This window comes from Oncorhynchus keta, chromosome 24 (genome assembly GCF_023373465.1).
Source record: "Oncorhynchus keta strain PuntledgeMale-10-30-2019 chromosome 24, Oket_V2, whole genome shotgun sequence".
Taxonomy (NCBI): Eukaryota; Metazoa; Chordata; class Actinopteri; order Salmoniformes; family Salmonidae; genus Oncorhynchus; species Oncorhynchus keta.
This window is the reverse complement of record NC_068444.1, coordinates 15,398,297-15,421,747: the sequence shown is the minus strand read 5'-3', so window position 1 is coordinate 15,421,747 and position 23,451 is coordinate 15,398,297. Positions and strand designations below refer to the sequence as shown.

Sequence of the window (23,451 nt, the reverse complement as noted above, 5' to 3'; positions counted from 1 at the left end):
TAAATTTGGAAATATTTGAACATTCCTCTTTACAAACTGTTCAAGCCCTGTCAAGTTCCTTGGGGATCGTTAATGGACAGCAATCTTCAAGTCATGCCACAAAGTTTTGATTGCATTTAGGTCAGGGCTCTGAATGGGCCATTCAAGGACATATACCTTTTTATTCCTTAGTCACTACACTGTAGCTTTGGCTTGTTTGCTTTGGGTGTTGTCATGGTGAAAGGTGAACTTCCGTTCCAGTTTCAACTTTCTTGCAGAGGTCAGCAGGTTTTCCTCAAGGACTTTTCTGTACATTGCTCCATAAATTGTTCCTTCTATCCTGATAAGTGCCCGTCCCTGATTGTCATAACATGATGCTGCCACCACAATGCTTTACAGTAGGGATGGTGTTCTTTGGGTGATGTGCAGTGTTGGGTTTGCGCCAAACGTAACGCTTTGCATTTAGACCAACATTTTACATTTTAGTTTCATCAGACAAAACTTTGACACATGGCTACAGAATCTCCTGAGTTTTTTTTTTGCGTACTTCAAACAGGATTCAAGGTGGGCTTTCTTGAGTAATGGCTTCCTTCTTGCCACCCTACCAAACATGCTTGGGGGTGTGTATTTATTCCTTTTGTTATTATTTTTCAAAAAAATATATATGTATAATTCTCTCTGCATTGTTGGGAAGGGCCCGTAAGTAAGCATTTCACTGTTAGTCTACACCTGTTGTTTACAAAGCATGTGACAAATACATTTATTTGATATTGTTGTCACATGACCACTTTGACCAACCATAAAACCCTGTAGTTCTTTTAAAGTTGCCATTGTGCTCTCGGTAGCCTCTCTGATTAGTCTTCTACTCGCTCGGTCATTCAGTTTGGAGGGATAAAGGCAAGGTATACACTGTCCAGCTCCTTGGTGCTCATGGTTGAGTGTTTGCGTTGCAATTCACTACCCAGCAGAGGGAACCTACAGCAGCTGCTGAATTTATCCTGAAATCAAGTGAATAACTACAATTTAACACCGGTGGAGGCCAATTAACTTGGTGTGTGATTTTGAAGGTGATTGGTTACACCTGAGCTAAATTAGGATTGTGATTACACTGATCCAAACAAGCTATCTAATTTTTTATTTTAAAAAAATCTTCAAATTATATATATATATTTTTTAATATATTTTTTTACCTTGAAGTTGTGGGGTCGGATGTGTAGATCAATAAAGGGGAAAAAAAACTATTTTAATTCCAGGCTACAGTATACAGTGCATTCAGAAAGTATTCAGACCACTTGACTTTTTCCACATTTTGTTATGTTAGTCTTATTTGAAAATTGATTAAATAAACAAATGTCCTCGTCAATCTACACACAATACCCAATAATGACTAAATGAAAACAGGTTTTTAGAAATGTTTGCAAATTTATAACAAATAAAAAACAGAAATACCTTATATTCAGACCCTTTGCTACAAGACTCAAAATTGAGCTCAGGCGCATCCTGTTTCCATTGTTCATCCTTGAGATGTTTCTACAACTTCGTAGGAGTCCATTGGTGGAAAATTCAATTGATTAGACATGATTCGGAAAAGCACACACCTGTCTACATAAGGTCCCACAGTTGACAGTGCATGGCAGAGCAACTAAGCCAGGAGGTCGAATGAATTGGGAAAGATCTGGGTACGGTACCAATAACCCCCCCCCCCTTAAAAGATTTAGATGCACTATTGTAAAGTGGCTGTTCCACTGGATGTCATAAGGTGAATGCACCAATTTGTAAGTCGCTCTGGATAAGAGCGTCTGCTAAATGACTTAAATGTAAATGTAATAATGTTATGCAGCATTGAAGGTCCCAAAGAACACAGTGGCCTCCATCATTCTTAAATGGAAGAAGTTTGGAACCACCAAGACTCTTCCTAGAGCTGGCCGCCTAGCCAAACTGAACAATCGGGATGGAAAGGCCTTGGTCAGGTAGGTGACCAAGAACCCGATGCCCACTCTGACAGTGCTCCAAAGTTCCTCTGTGGAGATGGTTGTCATTATGGAAGGTTCTCCCATCTCTGCAGCACTCCACCAATCAGGCCTTTATGGTAGAGTGACCAGACGGAAGCCTTGCCACTCTACCATAGCCTGGCCAGACAGAAGCCACTCCTCAGTAAAAGGCACGACAGCCCGCTTGGAGTTTGCCAAAAGGCACTTAAAGGATTCTCAGACCAAGAGAAACAAGATTCTCTGGTCTGATGAAACCAAGATTGAACTCATTGGCCTAAATGCCAACCGTCACTTCTGGAGGAAATCTGGCACCATCTCTACAGTGAAGCATGGTGCTGTTGGCAGCATCATGCTGTGGGATGTTTTTCAGTGGCAGGGACTGGGGGACTAGTCAGGATCGAGGGAAAGATGAACGGAGCAAAGTACAGAGAGATCCTTGATGAAAAACTGCTTCAGAGCGCTCAGGACCTGTCACACACTGATCTGTTTCACCTGTCTTTGTGCTCGTCTCCACCACCTCCAGGTGTCACCCATCTTCCCCATTATCCCCTGTGTATTTTACCCTGTGTTTTCGGTCTGTCTGTGCCAGTTAAGTCTTGTATGTTCCAAGTCAACCAGCATGTTTTTCCGTTGCTCCTGCCTTTTCTATTCTCTTTTGCTAGTCCTCCCAGTTTTGACCCTTGGCTGTTTTCTGGACTCTGTACCCACCTGCCTGACCTTTCTGCCTGCCCTGACCTTGAGCCTGCCTGCCACACTGTACCTCTTGGACTCTGAACTGGTTTTGACCTTTTGCCTGTCCACAACCATTCCCTTGCCTACTCCTTTGGATTATTAATAAATATCAAAGACTAAAACCATCTGCCTCCCGTGTCTGCATCTGGGTCTTGCCTTGTGCCCTTATAGGACCTCAGACTGGGGCGAAGTTTCACCTTTCAACAGGACAATGACCCTAAGCACACAGCCAAGACAAAGCAGGAGTGGCTTCGGGACAAGTCTCTGAATGTTCTTGAGTGGCCCAGCCAGAGCCCGGACTTGAACCCGATCGAACATCTCTGGAGAGACCTAAAAATACCTGTGCAGCAACGCTCCCCATCTAACCTGACAGTGCTTGAGAGGATCTGAAGAGAAAAATGGGAGAAACTTCCCAAAATACAGGTGTGACAATCTTGTAGTGTCAGACCAAAGAAGACTTGAGGCTGTAATCGGTGTTAAACGTGCTTCAACAAAATACTGAGTAAAGGGTCTGAATACTAATGTAAATGTGATATTTAACTATTTTTTTATGTCTAAAAACCTGTTTTTGCTTTTTCATTATGAGGTATTGTCTGTATATTGATGAGGGGGGGGGAAACAATTTAATCCATTTTAGAATAAGGTGTTAACGTAACTAAAATGTGGAAAAAGTCAAGGGGTCTGACTACTTTCTGAATACACTCTAAGGCTACAAAAGGTGAACTTTTTGAATGGATGGTGTAGTCTTTCTATAGGCACTATATTTGAAAAGGTTGCTGATGTGACAGTCTCTTCAGTGTATTCCAGAAGTTATGAATTGTAAAAATTCAATACATACTTGGGAGGAGCATGGTTTAGGATCCACAGCTTGATGTACTGTACTCACCTTATTGGATGTGATCAATGTGTCTTGGCAATGTAAGTATAGTAGATAGTACCTACTGGTGTTGTGTGGAACCTATGAGGAATTGTTTGCATGATAACTCCCACATTCCATCTGTATTCTCAGAGTGAGAATGTCCTAATGGCTGCTGTACAAACTGAAGTGGTGACTGAATAGTTTTTTTACACCGCCTGAATCTAAAATGAAGAATTTCCACATAGCGTGTCTTCTTGAACAGATGCTTAGAACATTATTTCAACTTGGAAGATTTACTGTAATAGGAGTGCTGCATCATGAATCCCAGTCAGATATAAGAAACCAAGATGGTTCGATCCCTTCCAGGTAAATTACTGTATGGAAAGCGGGTATGTCAATGCAGACATGGTAAAGCTTTTTGAATGATATCCTCTGGGTTTTTTTTGTGAAACAAGTCAGCAACACTTTTGCTATACAGTTGCTCTAAAGGGAACATTTTAGGTGCTTATATCCACTAAAGCAGGAGTAACCGAAGGACGATATTTGTCGGGGGTCCGGAACATAATTGTAATAATTTGTACACTGCAAATAGACCACCAAAAAATGTGATTGCATTTGAAAGTAACAATAATGTTATACATTGATTGCATTGTGTCACACCCTGACCATAGTTTGCATTGTATATTTCTATGTTTTGTTTGGTCAGGGTGTGATCTGAGTGGGCATTCTGTTACATGTCTTGTTTGTCTATTTCTATGTTTGGCCTGATATGGTTCTCAATCAGAGGCAGGTGTTAGTCATTGTCTCTGATTGGGAACCATATTTAGGTAGCCTGTTTAGTGTTGTGTTTTGTGGGTGATTGTTCCTGTCTCTGTGTTTGCACCAGATAGGGCTGTTTTGGGTTTTCACGTTTCTTGTTTTGTTAGTTTGTTCATGTGTAGAGTCTTTATTAAAGAAACATGAATAGTAACCATGCTGCATTTTGGTCCTCCTCTCCTTCAACACAAGAAAACCGTTACACATTGAGACACGAATGAGTCTCTTTTATTTATTTGTGTGAATACTTCGGAACAGATTTCCTTAATTAAACACATTTTTAGCTGAATTACTGGTGATTTTACAGTCTTTGTTTTATCAAAAACTACAATCCCTAAAAACTTTGGGAGGCATAAAGAAAGCACTAAAGCATATTCTTTGAAGTCTTGACACTCTCATTGCAAAATAAGGTGTTGCCTTTTTAAAGTGGGTTTACATTTCAAATCCTGACATTGTTTTGAAGTGCCACCGGTACTTAATATAGTCACTGCAGTGACTCCACAGATATGAACGATTGGTTTTGAGACCTTTATTATCTTTGTCAGACAGTACTCCATGACAATCTATTCTAAAGAGCGCATTCTGTCTTTGGCTTTTTCTAGGTATGATGTTGTGTGCCAGTGCCACATTTGTGGATGGCTCATTATCTCGTTATTTTAGCATTTCACAGATATTAACATACGGACAGATTCTAGCAGGATCACTTAGATGTTTCTGTTTGTACTTGCAAATATCACACCGACCAGGGCGTAATAAATTGCAGTCAATCCCGCAGATGGCCCCACCCACCAAGGCGTAGCTCAACCGTCCTGTAGATGGGACACCGATCCCAAAGAAGTTTTAATTTACAGGTGTATGGGAAGTTGTGTATGTGCTCTGACAGCTTCTGGTGTCCTGTCCTCCCAAGGCCTCTGGATCAGGGATAGATCAGATATGTCCTCCCATAGCCTCAGAATTATGTACAGTACATAACTCATTATTCTCAGAGACATTGTCCCCTTTATGAGAACGAATGCAAGCATCCCTATAAGGCCGGTAACAACCGTTACCACTGTTTGGTTGTACTTCTGATACAAGTGCGATCTAATCCCACCAGTCCCAGACATAGGCAATGTCTGGATGTTCATATAAGCATTTTGCAGTGCATGCTCTGATGGATGTGAAACATCTGAGTGTTGGAAAAAATGAAATCCACTGTGCACTGGGTATTTCTCACTTCGTTACCTCTAAGCTGCACATGCAGGAGACATTTTTGTATATTTGAAGGTTTCAGTGAGGGTGACTATGTAAGCATCATCAGATTTGTACATACATTTCATCCCTCCTTGTTTAGAGCATTGGTTTAGGTACCACTTTAACCAGCTGCAAAGACAGTCTCACTATAATGTAGGCCTAATGCATGATTTCATAAACAATCTCTACACAGTAAGCCTATTCAAAGTTGTTTGTGTATTTGTAATTGACCTGTGATGACCCTCTATAGACACAGGTCATTGGGTTAGGTTGTAGGCCTCTATGGACACAGGTCATAGGATTAGGTGGTAAGCCTCTATCACCACGGTCATAGGGTTAGGTGGTAGGCCTCTATAGAGACAAGTCATGGGCAGAGATGGCTCCAGGCATAAGCAACATAAGTGGTCGCTTATGGCCACCAGCCGCTAGGGGGCCCCTGACAAAATAAGTAAATAATAATAATATTTTAGGAACTCAGTCAGGTTCTCAACTTACTATTGAGAGTTCGAATAGTAGAATACAGAGGGTGCAATTTCTAAATTTGGTGCATCAGCAGTTTCTCACTTGTTATGCCAGTCACTGACAATCACTCAATTAGCATGTCAGCAAAAACATTTTAGACTGGTAAGTTAGTCTAGCCAGCTATAGTGCCTTCAGAAAGTATTCATACACCTTATTCAACATTTTGTTGTGTTACAGCCTGAATTCAAAATGGATTAAATATTTGTTTTCTCTCACCCATCTACACACAATACCCCCATAAACCCCCAGATTTTTTTGCACATGTATTGAAAATAAAATACTGAAATATTTCATTTATATAAGTATTCACTCCCCTGAGTCAATACATGTAAGAATCACCTTTGGCAGTGAGTCTTTCTAGGTAAGTCTCTGAGAACTTTGCTATCCTGGATTGTGCAATATTTTCACATTTGTTTTTTAATTCTTCAAGCTCTGTCAAGTTGGTTGTTGATCATTGCTAAACAGCCATTTTGAAGTCTTCACATAGATTTTCAAGACGATTTTAAGTCAAAGCTTTAACTAGGCCATTCAGGAACATTCAATGTAATTTTGGTAAGCAACTCCAGTGTATATTTGGCCTTGTGTTTTAGATTATTGTCCTGCTGACAGGTGAATTTGACTCCCAATGTCTATTGGAAAGCAGACTGAGCCAGTTTTTCCTCTAGGTTTTTGCCTGTGCTTAGCCCTTTTCCTTTTTGTTTTATCTTTAAAACACTCCCTACTCCTTCCATATGACAAGCATACCCATAACATGAGCAGCCACCACCATGCTTCAAAATATGATGAGTGGTACTCAGTGATGTGTTGTTTTGGATTTGCCCTAAACATAACGCTTTGTATTAATTTCTTTGCCACATTTTTTGTAGGATGCATGTTTCAGAATATTTTTTATCTGTACAGGATTCCTACTTTTCACTCTGTCATTTAGGTTAGTATTGTGGCATAACTACAATGTCGTTGATCCATCCTCAGCTTTCTCCTATCACCGCCATTAAACTCTTAAGTGTTTTAAAGTCACCATTAGCTTCATGGTGAAATCCCTGAGTGGTTTCCTTCCTCTCCAGCAACTGAGTTAGGAAGGTCGCCTGTATCTTTATTGTATTGATGGTGGATGGTGTATTGATACACCATCCAAAGTGTAATTAATAAATTCACCATGTTCAAAGGGATATTCAATATCTGCTTTTTTTTACCCATCTACCAATTGGCAGTGGTGGAAAAGGTTGCCATGCTTGAGTAAAAGTAAAGATACCTTAATAGAAAATGACTCAAGTGAAAGTCACCCAGTAAAATACTACTTGAGTAAAAGTATTTGGTTTTAAATATAATTTTGATACTTAAGTACATTTTTGCAAATATATTTACTTAACTATCAAAAGTAAAAGTATAAATCATTTGAAATTCCTTATATTAAGCAAACCAAAACGTACAATTTTATTTTTTAATTAAGGATAGCCAGGGTCACACTACAACATGCAGACATAATTTACAAACAAAGCATTTGTGTTTAGTGAGTCAGAGGCAGTAGGGATGACCAGGGATGTTATCTTGATAAGTGCATGAATTTGACCATTTTCATGTCCTGTTAAGCATTCCAAATGTAACGAGTACTTTTGGGTGTCATGGAATATTTATAGAGTAAAAAGTACATCATTTTCTTTAGGAATGTAGTAAAGTAAAAGTTGTAAAAAAATATATAAATAGCCAAGTAAAGTACAGATACCCCAAAAAACTACTTAAGTAGTACTTTAAAGTATTTTTTAATGAAATACTTTAAAAAACTACTTAAGTAGTACTTTAAAGTATTTTTTAATGAAATACTTTACACCACTGCCAATAGGTAACCTTCTTGCAAGGCATTGGAAAACCTGCCTGATCTTTGTGATTGAATCTGTGTTTGAAATCCACTGCTCGACCGAGGGACCTTACAATTATCTGTATGTGTGGAGTACAGAGATGAGGTAGTCATTCAAAAATCATGTTAAACACTATTATTGCACACAGAGTGAGTCTATGCAGCTTATTATGTGACTTGTTAAGCAAATGTTTACATCTGAACTTATTTAGGCTTGCCATAACAAAGGGTTTGAATACACATTTCAGCTTTTCATTTTTTATTAATTTGTAAAAGTTTCAAAAAACATAATTCCACTTTGACTTTATTGGGTATTCTGTGTAGGCCAGTGACACACAATCTCAATTGAATCCCTTTTAAATTCAGACTGTAACACAACAAAAAGTGGAAAAGTTCAAGGGGTGTGAATACTTTTTGAAGGCACTATCTAAACATGTAGTAATCATGGTCAAATACTGACCGGGCATGCAGGGCAAGTGCCCAGGGGCCCTGACCTTCAGAAGGTTCCGTTGATTGTGTTAGTCACTCTCACTCAGATATCATTAACATGACATAAGTCTTGAGAAATGTGTAGAATTGCAAATACATTTTTAACAAAATTGCAAACATTTCTCTCCGCCCCATGGTAAATGTGTAGAATTACACAAAGCTTGCTTTAAAACTGCTACGAAAATATACTCCCCATGGCTAAATGTGTAGAATTACACAAAGCTTGCTTTAAAACTGCTACGAAAATATACTCCCCATGGCTAAATGTGTAGAATTGCAGGAAATATACGGTATAACATTTTTCTCTCCACCTTGACAAAGGGGGGCCACTAACAGTGTGTGGGTGGGCAACCAAATCTTGTTTAGGGCCCCCAAAAGGCTAGGTCATGGGGTTAGGTGGTAGGCCTAATGGAGCCTAATGGCTGCCATATTGATAATCTAATGCACATTATATAATGAGCTACTCCTCAGAGGTCAATTAGGATTATCAATGCACACTATCAAGATCCAGCTTTATGCAATGGGTTATCCATTTCAATTGACTGATTAACCAACTAAATGTGACCCATGGGGCATACAGGTTATATTACAGGCATCCTAAACGTGGTTTGCCTTTTCTTAACCTAATCATCTTCTTATAACCATTTTACAAACACTACCACACATTCCCCTGTGGTCCATGCATCCCTAACATGCCTGATGATGACAGATGAGACCTCAGCATTTCACTGGGCATCATACCAACATTGCATGCTGCTCTCTGCAGTGTCCACCAACATGAACATGTGGATTAGCTGCTCTCTCTTGATCGAGAAGGGGAGTTTTCTACTAGACTACCAACGGTGAACGTGCTGTTTGATTGGGCGCGAAAAGAAGAATCCGAATGTTGGGGAGGAGGAAGGGAGCCATCGCTCACATTGCATCACTCACTGCACGTGCTGATTCAGCGGGACGCAAGAGATAGCGGCGGGTGCTGAGGACACTCGCCAGAATCACTGCTGCTTGGATGCCACTGTCAAATCAAAGCATTGCGCGGTAGTAAGGAAGGACAGACACTGCGGCGGTGTCAACGGTGACCAAATCGCAAAGGTTTTCCTGGTGGCTGTTTATCTGCCGTATAGGAAGTATGGATTAGAAGTGACTGGGAGGACGCTAAATCCCCTGTGTTGTTTACTGATCTATAGTTGTTGAGCAAATATAAAATGCCAGTGCTGATCTGAAATGCAGATCTGAAGCAGGGCGCAATGGACACGAACATGCGGAAATTTACAGTCAGGAGATGGTTTTCCGTCTACCTTCGGAAGAAGTCGCGGTCCAAAAGCTCGAACCTCTGCAGATTGGAGGTTAGTATATTGTTGTGTATTGCTATTTTGTGTCACGTGTGTGCGCCATAACGTAGAATCATTGTTTGCTAATGGTGTGATTTAGCCACTGCTGTCACTCAATTATATTGTGGAAGGCTGTAGGCTGTTTTGTGGAGCCTTACAGGTGTTGTTTTGCTGTTATACAACTGACATGATATTAGGCTACATACACTTGCCAGTGCAATTTCAGTACTTTGACAAGCTTTGTAACCTATCATGGCGCAACATTTTCCTGCTAAAATAATCATGTTGAATTCTGTATAGCCTGGTTTTGCTGTGCCACAACAAGTCTGAATCCGACAGATAGGCCTACAGGTGTTCCCGCCTTTCTTGCACAAACACCTGCACTTGTCTTGTCTTACTAGTAATGACTTTGCTGATAGCTGCTTTATTAAGGAACGTTTTACTTACTATGACTGTGATATGTTGTTGTCTGTACCTAGCTACCTTAAAATGAATTCAATCACGATACCTGAGTATGTTTCCTGTAGGCTATTCTACTATTACAAGCCAAATTATATTTTATGGACTAAGTTGCTTTGCTTGTTGAATAAATTCCCTGCCGCGCTCTGTTGAATTGTAGCTACTTTTAAAAAAAATATTTAGAAAATGTTAAGCCTAATATAGGCCTAATGCATTCTGGGTTTGGTGTAGCTAGGCCTATTTGCTTATTAGGGACATTTTTTAAATTACTTTTATGTGGGCTACTTTTATTGATTCTTGAAGAATATAACTTATTTTGCCTCATGAGCTTAGTTCAACTGTTAAACCCCATCAGAATCCAAAATATAAACTTGTAATCAAAACTATCATTTTGATCTCATGGATGGTCAGTCCTTGCATGTATAGCCCCATCTATGAATTTGGGAGAGGTTAAATTTCTCCAGCTCCATCCATACTGTTACGAATAACTATGAGTGGTGGATGGAATCAGGCGCAGAGAGCAGGGTTCTGTCGTTTATCAAATTTATTACACCGGTGCAACCGAAAAATGATTACGATATAGGTTGCCAGTCCAAAACAACAGGACAAAAAATACCAGAGAATAAAGACAAGAAACAAATCACACCATCAAACACAGAGTAACAAAAAACAAGCCCGCACAAAATACCCAGCGGGCCTAGTGCCCTTACCCAATAAACCACTAACCAACACAAACGGAAAAGGAATCGATGGCAGCTAATAGGCCGGTGACGACGACCGCCGAGCCCCGCCCGAACAGGAAGAGGCACCCTCTTCAGCGAGGTTCGTGACAGTACCCCCCATGACGCGCGGCTCCCGCAGCGCGCCGACCCCGGCCTCGAGGACGAGGCGCGGGGCGATCCGGGTGGAGGCGGTGGAAATCCCTCAAGAGGGAAGGATCTAAAATGTCCCTCCCCGGTACCCAGCACCTCTCCTCCGGACCGTACCCCTCCCAGTCCACGAAGTACTGCAGACCCCTCACCTGGCGGCTCGTGTCCAGAATAGCTCGTACTGTGTATGCCGGGGACCCCTCGATGTCCAGAGGGGGTGGAGGGACCTCCAGTACCTCATTGTCTTGTAGGGGACCAGCTACCACCGGCCTGAGGAGAGACACATGAAACGAGGGGTTAATGCGATAATAAGAGGGAAGTTGCAATCTATAACAAACCTCGTTTATCCTCCTCAGGACTTTAAATGGCCCCACACACTGCGGCCCCAGCTTCCGGCAGGGCAGGCGGAGGGGCAGGTTTCGGGTCGAGAGCCAGACCCTGTCCCCTGGTGCGAACACCGGGGCCTCACTGCGGTGGCGGTCAGCGTCTCTCTTCTGCCGTTCACTGGCCTGCCTGAGAGAATCCTGGACTGCCCGCCAGGTCTCTCTAGAGCGCTGTACCCACTCCTCCACCGCAGGAGCCTCGGTCTGACTCTGATGCCACGGAGCCAGGACCGGCTGGTAGCCCAGTACGCATTCGAATGGCGACATAGACGTATGTAGACGTAGACGAATGCCGAAGAGAGTTCTGGGCCAATTCTGCCCACGTAACGTACCTCGCCCATTCTCCTGGCCGGTCCTGGCAATACGACCTCAGAAACCTACCCACTTCCTGGTTTACTCTCTCCACCTGCCCATTACTTTCGGGGTGATAACCAGAGGTAAGGCTGACCGAGATCCCCAGACGCTCCATAAACGCCTTCCAAACCCGGGACGTGAACTGGGGACTCCGATCCGAGACTATATCCTCTGGAACCTCATAGTGCCGGAAGACGTGGGTAAATAGAGCCTCTGCAGTCTGTAGGGCCGTAGGAAGACCAGGCAATGGGAGGAGACGGCAGGACTTAGAGAACTGATCCACAACGACCAGAACGGTAGTGTTCCCATGAGATGGGGGAAGATCAGTAAGGAAATCTACCGAGAGATGGGACCATGGCCGTTGTGGAACCGGGAGGGACTGTAACTTCCCTCTAGGAAGGTGCCTAGGAGCCTTACTCTGGGCGCATACCGAACAGGAGGGGACATAGAGCATCACATCCCTAGCTAAAGTGGGCCACCAGTATTTCCCCCTAAGACCCCGCACTGTCCTATCAATCCCCGGATGACCCGCAGACGGTAGTGTGTGAGCCCACCGAATCAATTTATCACGGACACCAAGCGGTACGTAACTTCGACCAGTTGGACACTGTATAGGCGCAGGTTCAACCCTCAACGCCCGCTCGATGTCCGCGTCCACCTCCCATACCACTGGGGCCACCAGCCGAGAGGCTGGAAGGATGGGAGTGGGTTCGATGGACCGGTCCTCGGTGTCATAGAGACGGGACAGCGCGTCGGCCTTCGTGTTGAGGGAACCTGGTCTGGAAGAGATCGTAAATCTAAAACGTGTAAAGAACATGGCCCACCTAGCCTGACGTGGATTCAGTCTCCTCGCTTCCCGAATATACTCCAGATTACGGTGGTCAGTCCAGATGAGAAAAGGGTGTTTAGCCCCCTCAAGCCAGTGTCTCCACACCTTCAGGGCCTTTACCATAGCTAGTAACTCCCGATCCCCCACATCATAGTTCCGCTCCGCCGGACCCAGCTTCTTAGAAAAGAAAGCGCAGGGACGGAGCTTCGGTGGCGTGCCCGAGCGCTGAGACAGCACGGCTCCAACTCCAGCCTCGGACGCATCCACCTCCACTATGAATGCTAACGAAGGGTCCGGATGCGCCAACACGAGAGCTCCGGTGAACAGTACCTTCAACTGGTTGAAGGCTCCATCAGCCTCTGCTGACAACCGCATACGCACCGGTCCCCCCTTCAGCAGTGAGGTAATGGGCGCCGCTACTTGGCCAAAACCCCGGATAAACCTCCGGTAGTAATTGGCAAACCCTAAAAACCGCTGCACCTCCTTTACCGTGGTCGGAGTCGGCCAATTACGCACGGCGTTAACGCGGTCACACTCCATCATCGTCCCCGAGCTGGAAATGCGATAACCCAGGAAGGAAACGGCTGGTTTGGAGAACACACATTTCTCAGCCTTGACGTATAGGTCATGCTCCAGCAGTCGCCCAAGAACCCTGCGCACCAAAGAAACATGCGTGTGGTAGAATAAATCAAGATGTCATCAATATAGACTACCACACCCTGCCCGTGCAAGTCCCTAAGAATCTCATCTACAAAGGATTGGAAGACGGCTGGAGCATTCTTCAACCCATACGGCATGACGAGGTACTCATAGTGGCCTGATGTGGTACTAAACACTGTTTTCCACTCGTCTCCTCCCCGAATACGCACCAGATTATACACGCTCCTGAGGTCCAGTTTTGTGAAGAAACGCGCTCCATAGCCAACGTCTCCTCCTGTGACAGTGGGTACACATGACTCCGGGGAAGTGCAGCGTTCTCCTGGAGGTTTATCACGCAATCACACCGTCGATGAGGTGGTAATTTGGTCGCTTTCTTCTTACTAAAAGCGATAGCCAAATCGGCATATTCTGGGGGAATGCGCACGGTGGAAACCTGGTCTGGACTCTCCACCGTCGTGGCACCGATGGAAACTCCTATACACCTCTCTGAACACTCGTCTGACCACCCCTTAAGAGCCCCCTGTTTCCAGGAAATAACGGGATTGTGAATAGCCAGCCAGGGAACCCCCAACACCACCGGGAACCCAGGTGAATCAATAAGGTAGAAACTGATCCTCTCCCTATGATTCCCCTGCGTTACCATGTCCAGCGGAATCGTGGCCTCCCTGACCAGCCCTGACCCTAACGGTCGGCTATCTAAGGAGTGCACGGGGATAGGTGGGTCTATCTGCACTAACGGAATACCCAATTTACGGGCGAGTCCACAATCCATAAAACTCCCAACTGCGCCTGAATCGACTAGCGCCTTATGCTGAAGAGAGGGGAAAAACGCAGGGGAAAAAATTAACAAAAACATGTGACCAACAGGGAGCTCTGAGTGAGTTTGGTGCTTACTCACCTGGGGTGGCCGAGGAGTGTTCCGCCGACCATCTCGACTCCCAGAGGGACTCCTCCAACACCGGTCCGAAGTGTGTCCTCTCCGTCCACAATAGGAGCAGGAGGAGCCCCCTCTGGTCCCCCTAGATGCAGCTCCTCCCAACTCCATCTGAGTGGGAGTGGGAGAGCTGGAAGGTGGAATTAACAGGACCCCTTCTGAACGCCCGCGGGCAGCTAGCAGGTTGTCCAATCGAATAGACATGTCTATAAGTTCATCCAGAGAGAGAGTTGTGTCTCTGCAAGCTAGCTCCCGGCGGACATCCTCCCGGAGACTACACCGGTAATGGTCCATCAGGGCCCTGTCATTCCACCCAGCACCAGCAGCTAGGGTCCTAAACTCCAACGCAAAGTCCTGCGCGCTCCTCATCTCCTGTCTGAGGTGCAACAGTCGCTCACCCGCCGCTTTGCCCTCTGGTGGATGATCGAACACAGCTCGGAAACGGCGCGTGAACTCCAGGTAGTTGTCCCGAGCCGAGTCTGGACTGTTCCAGACCGCGTTAGCCCAGTCCAGGGCCTTGCCCGTTAAACAGGAGACGAGGAGACCCACACTCTCCTCACCCGAGGGAGCCGGACGCATGGTAGCCAGGTAGAGCTCTAGCTGGAGCAAAAATCCCTGGCACCCAGCCGCTGCTCCATCGTACTCCCTCGGGGGGGAGGGACGCAGTGCGCTGGACCCAGAGGACGACGTAGGTGGAGTAGGTGTTGAAGGTGGTGTCGGCAGTGGGAGAGCTGAGATAGACGTCGGTAGACCACTCCTCTCCCATCGTTCCATCCTCTCCATCATCTGATCCATAGCCGTACCAATCCGATGGAGGACAGCTGTGTGGTGATGGACGCGCTCCTCCATAGTGGGGAGAGGGGTGGTCGCTGCTCCTGCTGACTGATTTCTTTGGTGCGGGCTTCTGTTACGAATAACTATGAGTGGTGGATGGAATCAGGCGCAGAGAGCAGGGTTCTGTCATTTATCAAATTTATTACACCGGTGCAACCGAAAAATGATCACGCCAACACACAGGGCGTATATAGGTTGCCAGTCCAAAACAACAGGACAAAAAAGACCAGAGAATAAAGATAAGAAACAAATCACACCATCAAACACAGGGTAACAAAAAACAAGCCCGCACAAAATACCCAGCGGGCCTAGTGCCCTTAAATACCCTACAAACAAACCCTAATACAAAACAGGTGTACCCAATAAACCACTAACCAACACAAACGGAAAAGGAATCGGTGGCAGCTAATAGGCCAGTGACGACGACCGCCGAGCCCCGCCCAAACAGAAAGAGGCACCCTCTTCAGCGAGGTTCGTGACACATACCTTGTTTACCCGCATTGTTATTGTTTTAACAGCAGATTGACCCTTTAAAATAATTAATTATTTATTAGATTTGGAGGAAAATATAGAAACCAAGAGAGCAGTAGACCGATTTCCAATGATCTTCACTTTATTCTGTAGGCCTAGTTTTTTACAATTTACAAAGGGGAATTGGAATCCATAGACACACCTATCCAATCCAACCACAACCCTGGAGATTGTAATCTTCACCTTTTTTGATTCACCATATTGCAAAGCTACCTGGATACGGTGCTGTTCAGCGGCCATGGGGCTGAATTTGCAATCAGTCTTTTGTCCATTTGCGTTGATTGCGGTACTGTCCATGGTGCTGAATGTTGGCCGATGATTAAAGGCACAACAAGGGATTCCCACATAGTTAGATGACTTCTAAAGTGGTGGAAACACATACACTATATCCTATTAAATTACTATGAGTGGAACTCTGTACCATACTATACAATATCATACAAAATACTTGAATGGTAATTTACATGTAAATTCATTTTTGCGAAGTTGACATGCAAATACACAAAACAAGTTCTCTATCCCAATTTACCCACATTCCTATCCTCTTTTTCTACTTATTGTAGAAACAGTTTCTAACCGATGTGAACACTTTGTCATTCATTTTTGTCCTTTCTTGCTGAGCTTTCAAGTAACTTGCTGTTAAAATGACCAGTGTTGACATACCTGCCTCAATGAATTCAAAGTTAAGACCTCATAAGAGGGTCAAAGAGTCTCAGTGTGGTTACGCAGACCCGTGAGCAACTGTGGCCCCTCATGATGAGTTTAGTATTTGTGGCCCCCACCTCCATCAAAGTTGCCCATCCCTGGTGTAAACATTGCTTGGGGGTTATAGATATGTCACTGCTTGTGACTGTTTGTGTTACAGAATGCTTCTATGTCTGTGTGCAGTTAACGGCTCTTTGTAATCCTTTCTGACTGTGTCATAACAAGATGTGCAGACCGACCAGCCTCTCTGAGATAATATGTTCCCACTGGCCAGAGACGTCATTTCAATGTCTACTTTTGATTTACATTTGGTTGAGTTGTCAACTAATGTGAATTCAACGTGAACCCAAAACATTTCATCATGTCATTGGATTTAGGTTAAACATTGTGTAAAAAAAAAAAAAGATGAAATTCCCTTAAGTTGATGACTTTTTGCAAATCCAATCGGTTTTCCATCACATAATTGTTTTGTTGAAATGTTGTGGAAACAACGTTGATTCAACCATCATGTACAAAACCTCAATCCACATTACACACTAGACATTATATTTCAAACTAGGTTCCACCAAACATTTAATCAGTCTGGAAATCATCTGCAATACACTGAGGCATACTAAGCATGATTAACTTAAATATAAATATATGGACACAATAGCTGATGGATTTAGATATGAGAGTGCTCGTGACATCATGGGGTATGATGATTGCCTCATGAGTACTCCTGGTTGTATCAGGAATCGCACAAGAAATGGATGCTATTTAGCAAATCGCTAAGTGATTTTCATTATATTGTCATTGTTATTAATATATACTTAATTCAAATATATTTGGCTGAAGACACCCTTGTAGCTAGATGTCATTAAGAAAACATATTGTTTAGGCCTGAGACTAGGGTCTTTACAGATGTGTGGCATTGACCAACTCAATCAGTTAAAGATGGCGCCAATCAATATTGAGGCCAAAGAGGTATTGCAGTTAGCATATCTATTTTAAAGGCCCAGTGCAGTCAAATACGTGACTGTCCTGTGTTTTATATATATTTCCAGACTGAGGTTGGAATAATACTGTGAACTTGGGTAAATTATGACAATGCCCTTTTAGAGATGTTTGAAAAGATCTGCCTGAAATTTCAGCCTGTTTTGGTGGGAAGGAGTTTTGGCCTCTGCCTGGTTCCATCACCAGGTGGTAAATTAGTTAATAGACCAATAAGAAAGTGTTCCAAACCTCTTTTTGCCAATAACAGCTTGTTTTCAGTAATCCCTACCGTCTCAGACCCCTCCCAGACAGTCCTAGCAAAATTCTTACTTGAGAAATTGCTCTTTGCTAAGAAGCTACATTATTTTTTATATATTTTTTTACCATTTTAATTGAAAACAACCACAGTAAGGTACTTAATTCTTACCCAGAACTGATATGATATTGAGATTAGAGGTCGGCCGATTATGATTATTTTTTAACGCTGATACCGATTTATTGGAGGACCCCCCAAAAAAAGCAGATGTCGATTAATCGGCCGATTTTTTAAATCTATTTTTTTACATTTTATCTGTAATAATGACAATTACAACAATAGTGAATGAACACTTATTTTAACTTAATATAATACATCAATAAAAATCAATTTAGCCTCAAATAAATAATGAAACATGTTCAATTTGGTTTAAATAATGCAAAAACAAAGTGTTGGGGAAGAAAGTAAAAGTGCAATATGTGCCATATAAGAAAGCTAACGTTTCAGTTCCTTGCTCAGAACATGAGAACATATGAAGGCTGGTGGTTCCTTTTAATATGAAACTTCAATATTCCAAGGTAAGAGGTTTTAGGTTGTAGTTAATATAGTATTTATAGGACTATTTCTCTCCATACCATTTGTATTTCATATACCTTTGACTATTGGATGTTCTTATAGGCACTTTAGTATTGCCAGTGTAACATTATAGCTTCCGTTCCTCCCCTCGCCCCTACCTGGGCTCAAACCAGGAACACATCAACAACAGCCACCCTCGAAGCTTCGTTACCCATCGCTCCACAGAAGCCGCGGCCCTTGCTGAGCAAGGGGAACAACTACTCCAAGTTTCAGAGCGAGTGACGTAACCGATTGAAATGCTATTAGCTCGCACCCCGCTAACTAGCTAGCCATTTCACATCGGTTACACCAGCCTAATCTCTGGAGTTGATAGGCTTGAAGTCATAAACAGCGCAATGCTTGAAGCACAGGGAAGAGCTGCTGGCAAAACACACAAAAGTGCTGTTTGAATGAATGCTTACAAGCCTGCTGCTGCCTACCACTGCTCAGTCAGACTGCTCTATCAAATATCAAATCATAGACTTAATCATAACATAATAACACACATAAATATGAGCCTTTGGTCATTAATATGGTCGAATCCGGAAACTATCATTTCGAAAACACGTTTATTATTTCAGTGAAATACGGAACCAAATCGGTGTCCAAAAATACCGATTTCCGATTGTTATGAAAACTTGAAATCAGCCCTAATTAATAGGCCATTCCGATTAATCGGTCGACCTCTAATTGAGATAAAAATGTCTACATTTGACCCAGGCAAATGAAATGAAGGATGATTCTGGAGGTCAGAGTTTTCTTAAGAAGGAAGAATCTGGCACTAAGTCAGGTCGAGACTCATAGGACTGTTTGACTGTTTTATTCCATTATACTGAGATTATTAATGGGAGAGATGAACTGCTGTGGAAACATTTAACTTTATGCCTACTTTGACACAGTGTAGGGCAGGCTACTTCTAAGTAGGAGGATCAGACTTTACAAACAGCATGAATGGGATGGAATGCATGGTGATTGTCTGCCATAGTAAACTGTTATAGCTATCAGAGTTGACATTAGAAGAAGAAACAAGAACCTATTGAGCGGAAGCATTTACCAGATGTTTTTATCCATGTGGACCATGTAGGAATCATACCCACAATTATTGTATTGCAAGCACCATGATCCAACTAACTGAGCCATTTTGCCAAATGTACCTTTTCAATCAAAGAGATTATTTAGAAATACACACCATCATAAGCTGATGACCCAGATAACAAACCGTGGTATTCAGGATACACTATGCAACATGTCACGCTGTTGTCCATGTTTATTGGCAAAGAGTAGTAATTGGACAAGGGTTGTTTATACTTTTGATTCAATAAGATTATCATCACTAGAGTTTATTTTCAAAAAGACTGATTTAACAACCGACTGATTGGATACTGTAAAAACCTACTAGTACTACCTGGTAGACTCCCCTCACAGGTAGATGTTTTATTCTTTTCCGTTCCAGTATTTTATAATAGTGTGAAGTACTGCTATGTGGAACTAGGCCAAATCCTTACTGGCTTTCTTTCTGATTGGTAGGACTATTGTTGCTTTTTCTTCCTCGTAACGTTTGTTTGATCTTTAGGATAATAATAGCCATTCTCTGTAGTCTAAAATTGTATAGTTTTCTACCAATTATTCTAAATCAATCACAGGTGTTTTAACTAGTATGAATAGATCGTGTACTGGTTAATGTGAGATATCACTGCTTGCACAAGGCATCTGTCACGGTTTTCTAATGGTGAAGGAGAGTCGGACCAAATTGCAGCGACGTATATTGCGATCCATGTTTAATCACACAACGTAACGTGAATCCAAAACACAAACTCTACAAAACAATAAACGTAGTGAAAACCAAAACAGCCTTAACTGGTGCAAACTAACACAGACTAAGGACATCAAGACACTCAGGACAATCACCCACAATACAACCAAAGAATATGGCTGCCTAAATATGGCTCCCAATCAGAGACAACGATAAACACCTGCCTCTGATTGAGAACCACTTCAGACAGCCATAGACTCTCCTAGAACACCCCACTAAGCTACAATCCCACTAAGCTACACACCACATACAAAAATCCATGTCACACCCTGGCCTGACCAAATACATAAAGAAAAACACAAAATACTTCGACCAGGGCGTGACAGCATCATGACTAATTGCAACCTGCGTGATTTTTTCCAGTTCGAACAGCAGAGTGTTGAGGTGTTGGAGGTTTGGATAGGATGAAAAGCCCACTGTCCCTATGGAACTGACATGTTGAATAGCTACAGATGGACTGGGAGCATTTGTTAATCCCATTGTTTCATTTATTAGATTTTATTTTCTAGAGGCCCCACAGATGTCATCCTTAACCCATTGATTCTTGAAAATCCACAGGATACATGATTTTCTTCCTATTCAATGCTCTGTTCAACATGGTATAGAGGAGGAGAAGCTATAGATTAACATACATCAGAAGAGACAAATCTGCATGTGTGGATTTAAAAAGCATCCTTTTTATTCCATCCCAACAACGTATTGTATACAAAGGGTTATGTGACTGTTTGTTGTATTTGTTTTGCTGTGAGTGAGAAGTCAGTTTTACCAGGCTCTCAGCTGTGTCAGCGTGACAGATTCTGCATCAATCAGCGACGGTCAGGGCAGGACTCTCACATGCTGTGGTCGGCACATTTCAGAGGCACGCCATGAAGACAGCATTAATAGCCCGAGCGCTCGCTCTACTGCCAGCCACACAGCCCCACTCACGCAAAACGTGCTCACACTAATCTCCCCTGACACGAGGAGAACAGGATGGACTACTGGCTGGTTCTTATTATACCTCAGTGGTTCTGTGGACAAGGTCACCCTCTGATTGGTAGCCTACAACACCGGTTTCAAACCATCCTATTGTTACCAGTTATGTTATGTGTGGACATTGAGGATACTAAGGGCAGAGAGTGTGGTAGCACTGTTCTATCCTCATAGTCGTGCCTAGTTTCTTCTAGTTATTCTGGTCTACTCGTGATGCTGGCTGTGCCATCTCAATTCGTCGTTAAAGTTGACTAGTCTCTGTTGGCTCTGATTAAATGGGACTTCCCGAGGTTGGACATCTGTCTAAATCCCTCTAACCGGCTCTCCCGGTGTCTCTGGAACAACATGGGTGTTCTCTCTATTCCTGTCATCACTTGTTTGGTTTGATATGTGGGCCATTTGTTTCCCTGCAGGATGATGGCATTCTGAAAGAGATTGACATCAGCCAGCACACCAAAGAGGGATTTGAAAAGGCAGACCCCTCCCAGTTTGAGCTGCTGAAAGTGCTAGGCCAAGGCTCCTATGGAAAGGTAAGCATATACCTTGATTAAGGTGTTTGGATCTACAGTATGTTATACCTACTTTGTGTTGTATGTGTACTGTACATTTATGACCCTTTCCCCTAGTGTTCAATCTGGCATTACTGTTACTTTTGCAATCAGATTTTCAGATATTTTGGGGTGTGTATTGTATTTGAGAGACATTCTACTGCCCTGTTGAAGCTAGTAACATAAGCATTTCACTGCACCTGCTATAACACCTGCAAATCTGTGTATACGACCAATAAACTTTGATTTGATTTGACATTAATGTCATCCACAGGTGTTCCTGGTGAGAAAAATCAGAGGCTCTGACAGAGGACAGCTTTATGCCATGAAAGTGTTAAGGAAAGCAACACTAAAAGGTGCTTATTATGATACTGTCGAAGAGTTGTATGTTTTTCATCAGCCCAAGCTAGCTAAGATCGATAATTACATTAAACATACATCATCGGGGTATGATTGATTATTGCAGTAAACAGACATGATCAGGGTATGATTGACTATTATAGTAAAATGATCAGGGTATGTATGATTGATTATTGCAGTAAACAGACATGATCAGGGTAGGATTGACTATTATCGTAAAATGATCAGGGGCAGGAAGATTCTAGCGGTTAAGAGCGTTGGGCTAGTAACAAAGGTTGCTGGTTCGAATACCTGAGCCAACTAGGTGACAAATCTGTCAATGTGCCATTGAGCAAGGCACTTAACCTTAATTGCTCCTGTAAGTCGCTTTGGATAAGAGCATGACCAAAATGATTGATTATTGCAGTAAACAGACATGATCAAAGTCCCTATCCAAACAAACTGTTTTTTCTACATAAGTAAGAAAATATATATTATGTTTCCTATACTCAACAAATCTCAGTCAAAAACATTACTTTTTTAAATCAGCTCTAAAAAATTAAATGTAGCCTTTTGTCCCTGTCTCAGGAAATTGAGATGATGTCCTCCTTGCTTACATAATACAGGCACAGCTGCAGGAGTGTCCTCACTGCAAGGCAGAGAGCCATTGCAAGAGGAAACTGGCATAATATTCTGCATTGCAGTACAGGTGATTGAAGGGAGGCTTCCAGTATTACGATTTTAACACAAAATAATTCATAAGGAAGTAGCTGACTTCCATTTCACAGGTGACCTAGGAAGAAGGCTTAGGTAATGCAGATAGATTAGCAGAAAGCAGCTGTCTATATTATACTACGATGTTCCCACTGCAGGACCAGATCAGTGGCTGACTAGTGAGGGAAATGCCTTACTCATGCATGGTTGGGAGGTCTCATAGTTTCAACAGCTTTGACAGTATAGAAATTCGAACCTGAGGTATTTTATACAGTATCATCGGATACCGGCCCAACTGTAAGGGTTTCAATAAATATAGCTTTCGTCAACATCTATTCAGTTCTACAAGTATCTTAACTCATTACCACTACTTTGATATGCTTTGTCTGTTTTTCAGTCCGGGATCGGGTGCGGTCCAAAATGGAGAGAGATATTCTGGCTGAAGTCAATCACCCGTTCATAGTCAAACTCCATTACGGTGAGCTCATCGACGCAACCATGTTCTGACTGGCACACATAAATAGAACAGACACTGACAGGTCTAAACTGAAAACCCTGTTTTTAAAATGGGCAAATAATTATGTAACCAGATTGTCTTTATTTAGGTGATGTTAGAATGGGTCTGCCGTCAGACATCAGGCAGAAAAATATTTTGATATTAAATGTAGTTGGATCTTGCATTGAATTACTCTCCAAGCGTTTTATAAAGCTTGGCACGTCTCTCTAAACATTTCAGTGACGTCTGGAGCCCTTCAGACAGCGAAAGCCGTCACTCATCTCAAAGCCCCTCACCTCCTTGTTTATCAGCATGCTCTGAGTAATTCCACAGCAGCCTCTGGTAAACAGAGAGTATTGCT

General features: G+C 42.8%; 1 protein-coding gene and 1 long non-coding RNA gene across 2 annotated transcripts in view; both read left to right on the top strand.

Annotated features, from left to right (window-relative positions):
• LOC127911390 (uncharacterized) overlaps window positions 1–23,451 on the top strand; it is a 196,022-nt gene that overhangs the window by 130,864 nt on the left and 41,707 nt on the right. The window lies entirely within an intron of this gene.
• LOC118357689 (ribosomal protein S6 kinase alpha-2) overlaps window positions 9,383–23,451 on the top strand; it is a 43,286-nt gene continuing 29,217 nt past the window's right edge. The window contains exons 1-4 of the mRNA XM_052477869.1: window positions 9,383–9,819; window positions 21,407–21,523; window positions 21,816–21,897; window positions 22,992–23,072. Coding sequence (XP_052333829.1) covers window positions 9,721–9,819; window positions 21,407–21,523; window positions 21,816–21,897; window positions 22,992–23,072 — 379 coding nt within the window. The 5' untranslated portion in view covers window positions 9,383–9,720. The remainder of the gene's footprint in view (window positions 9,820–21,406; window positions 21,524–21,815; window positions 21,898–22,991; window positions 23,073–23,451) is intronic.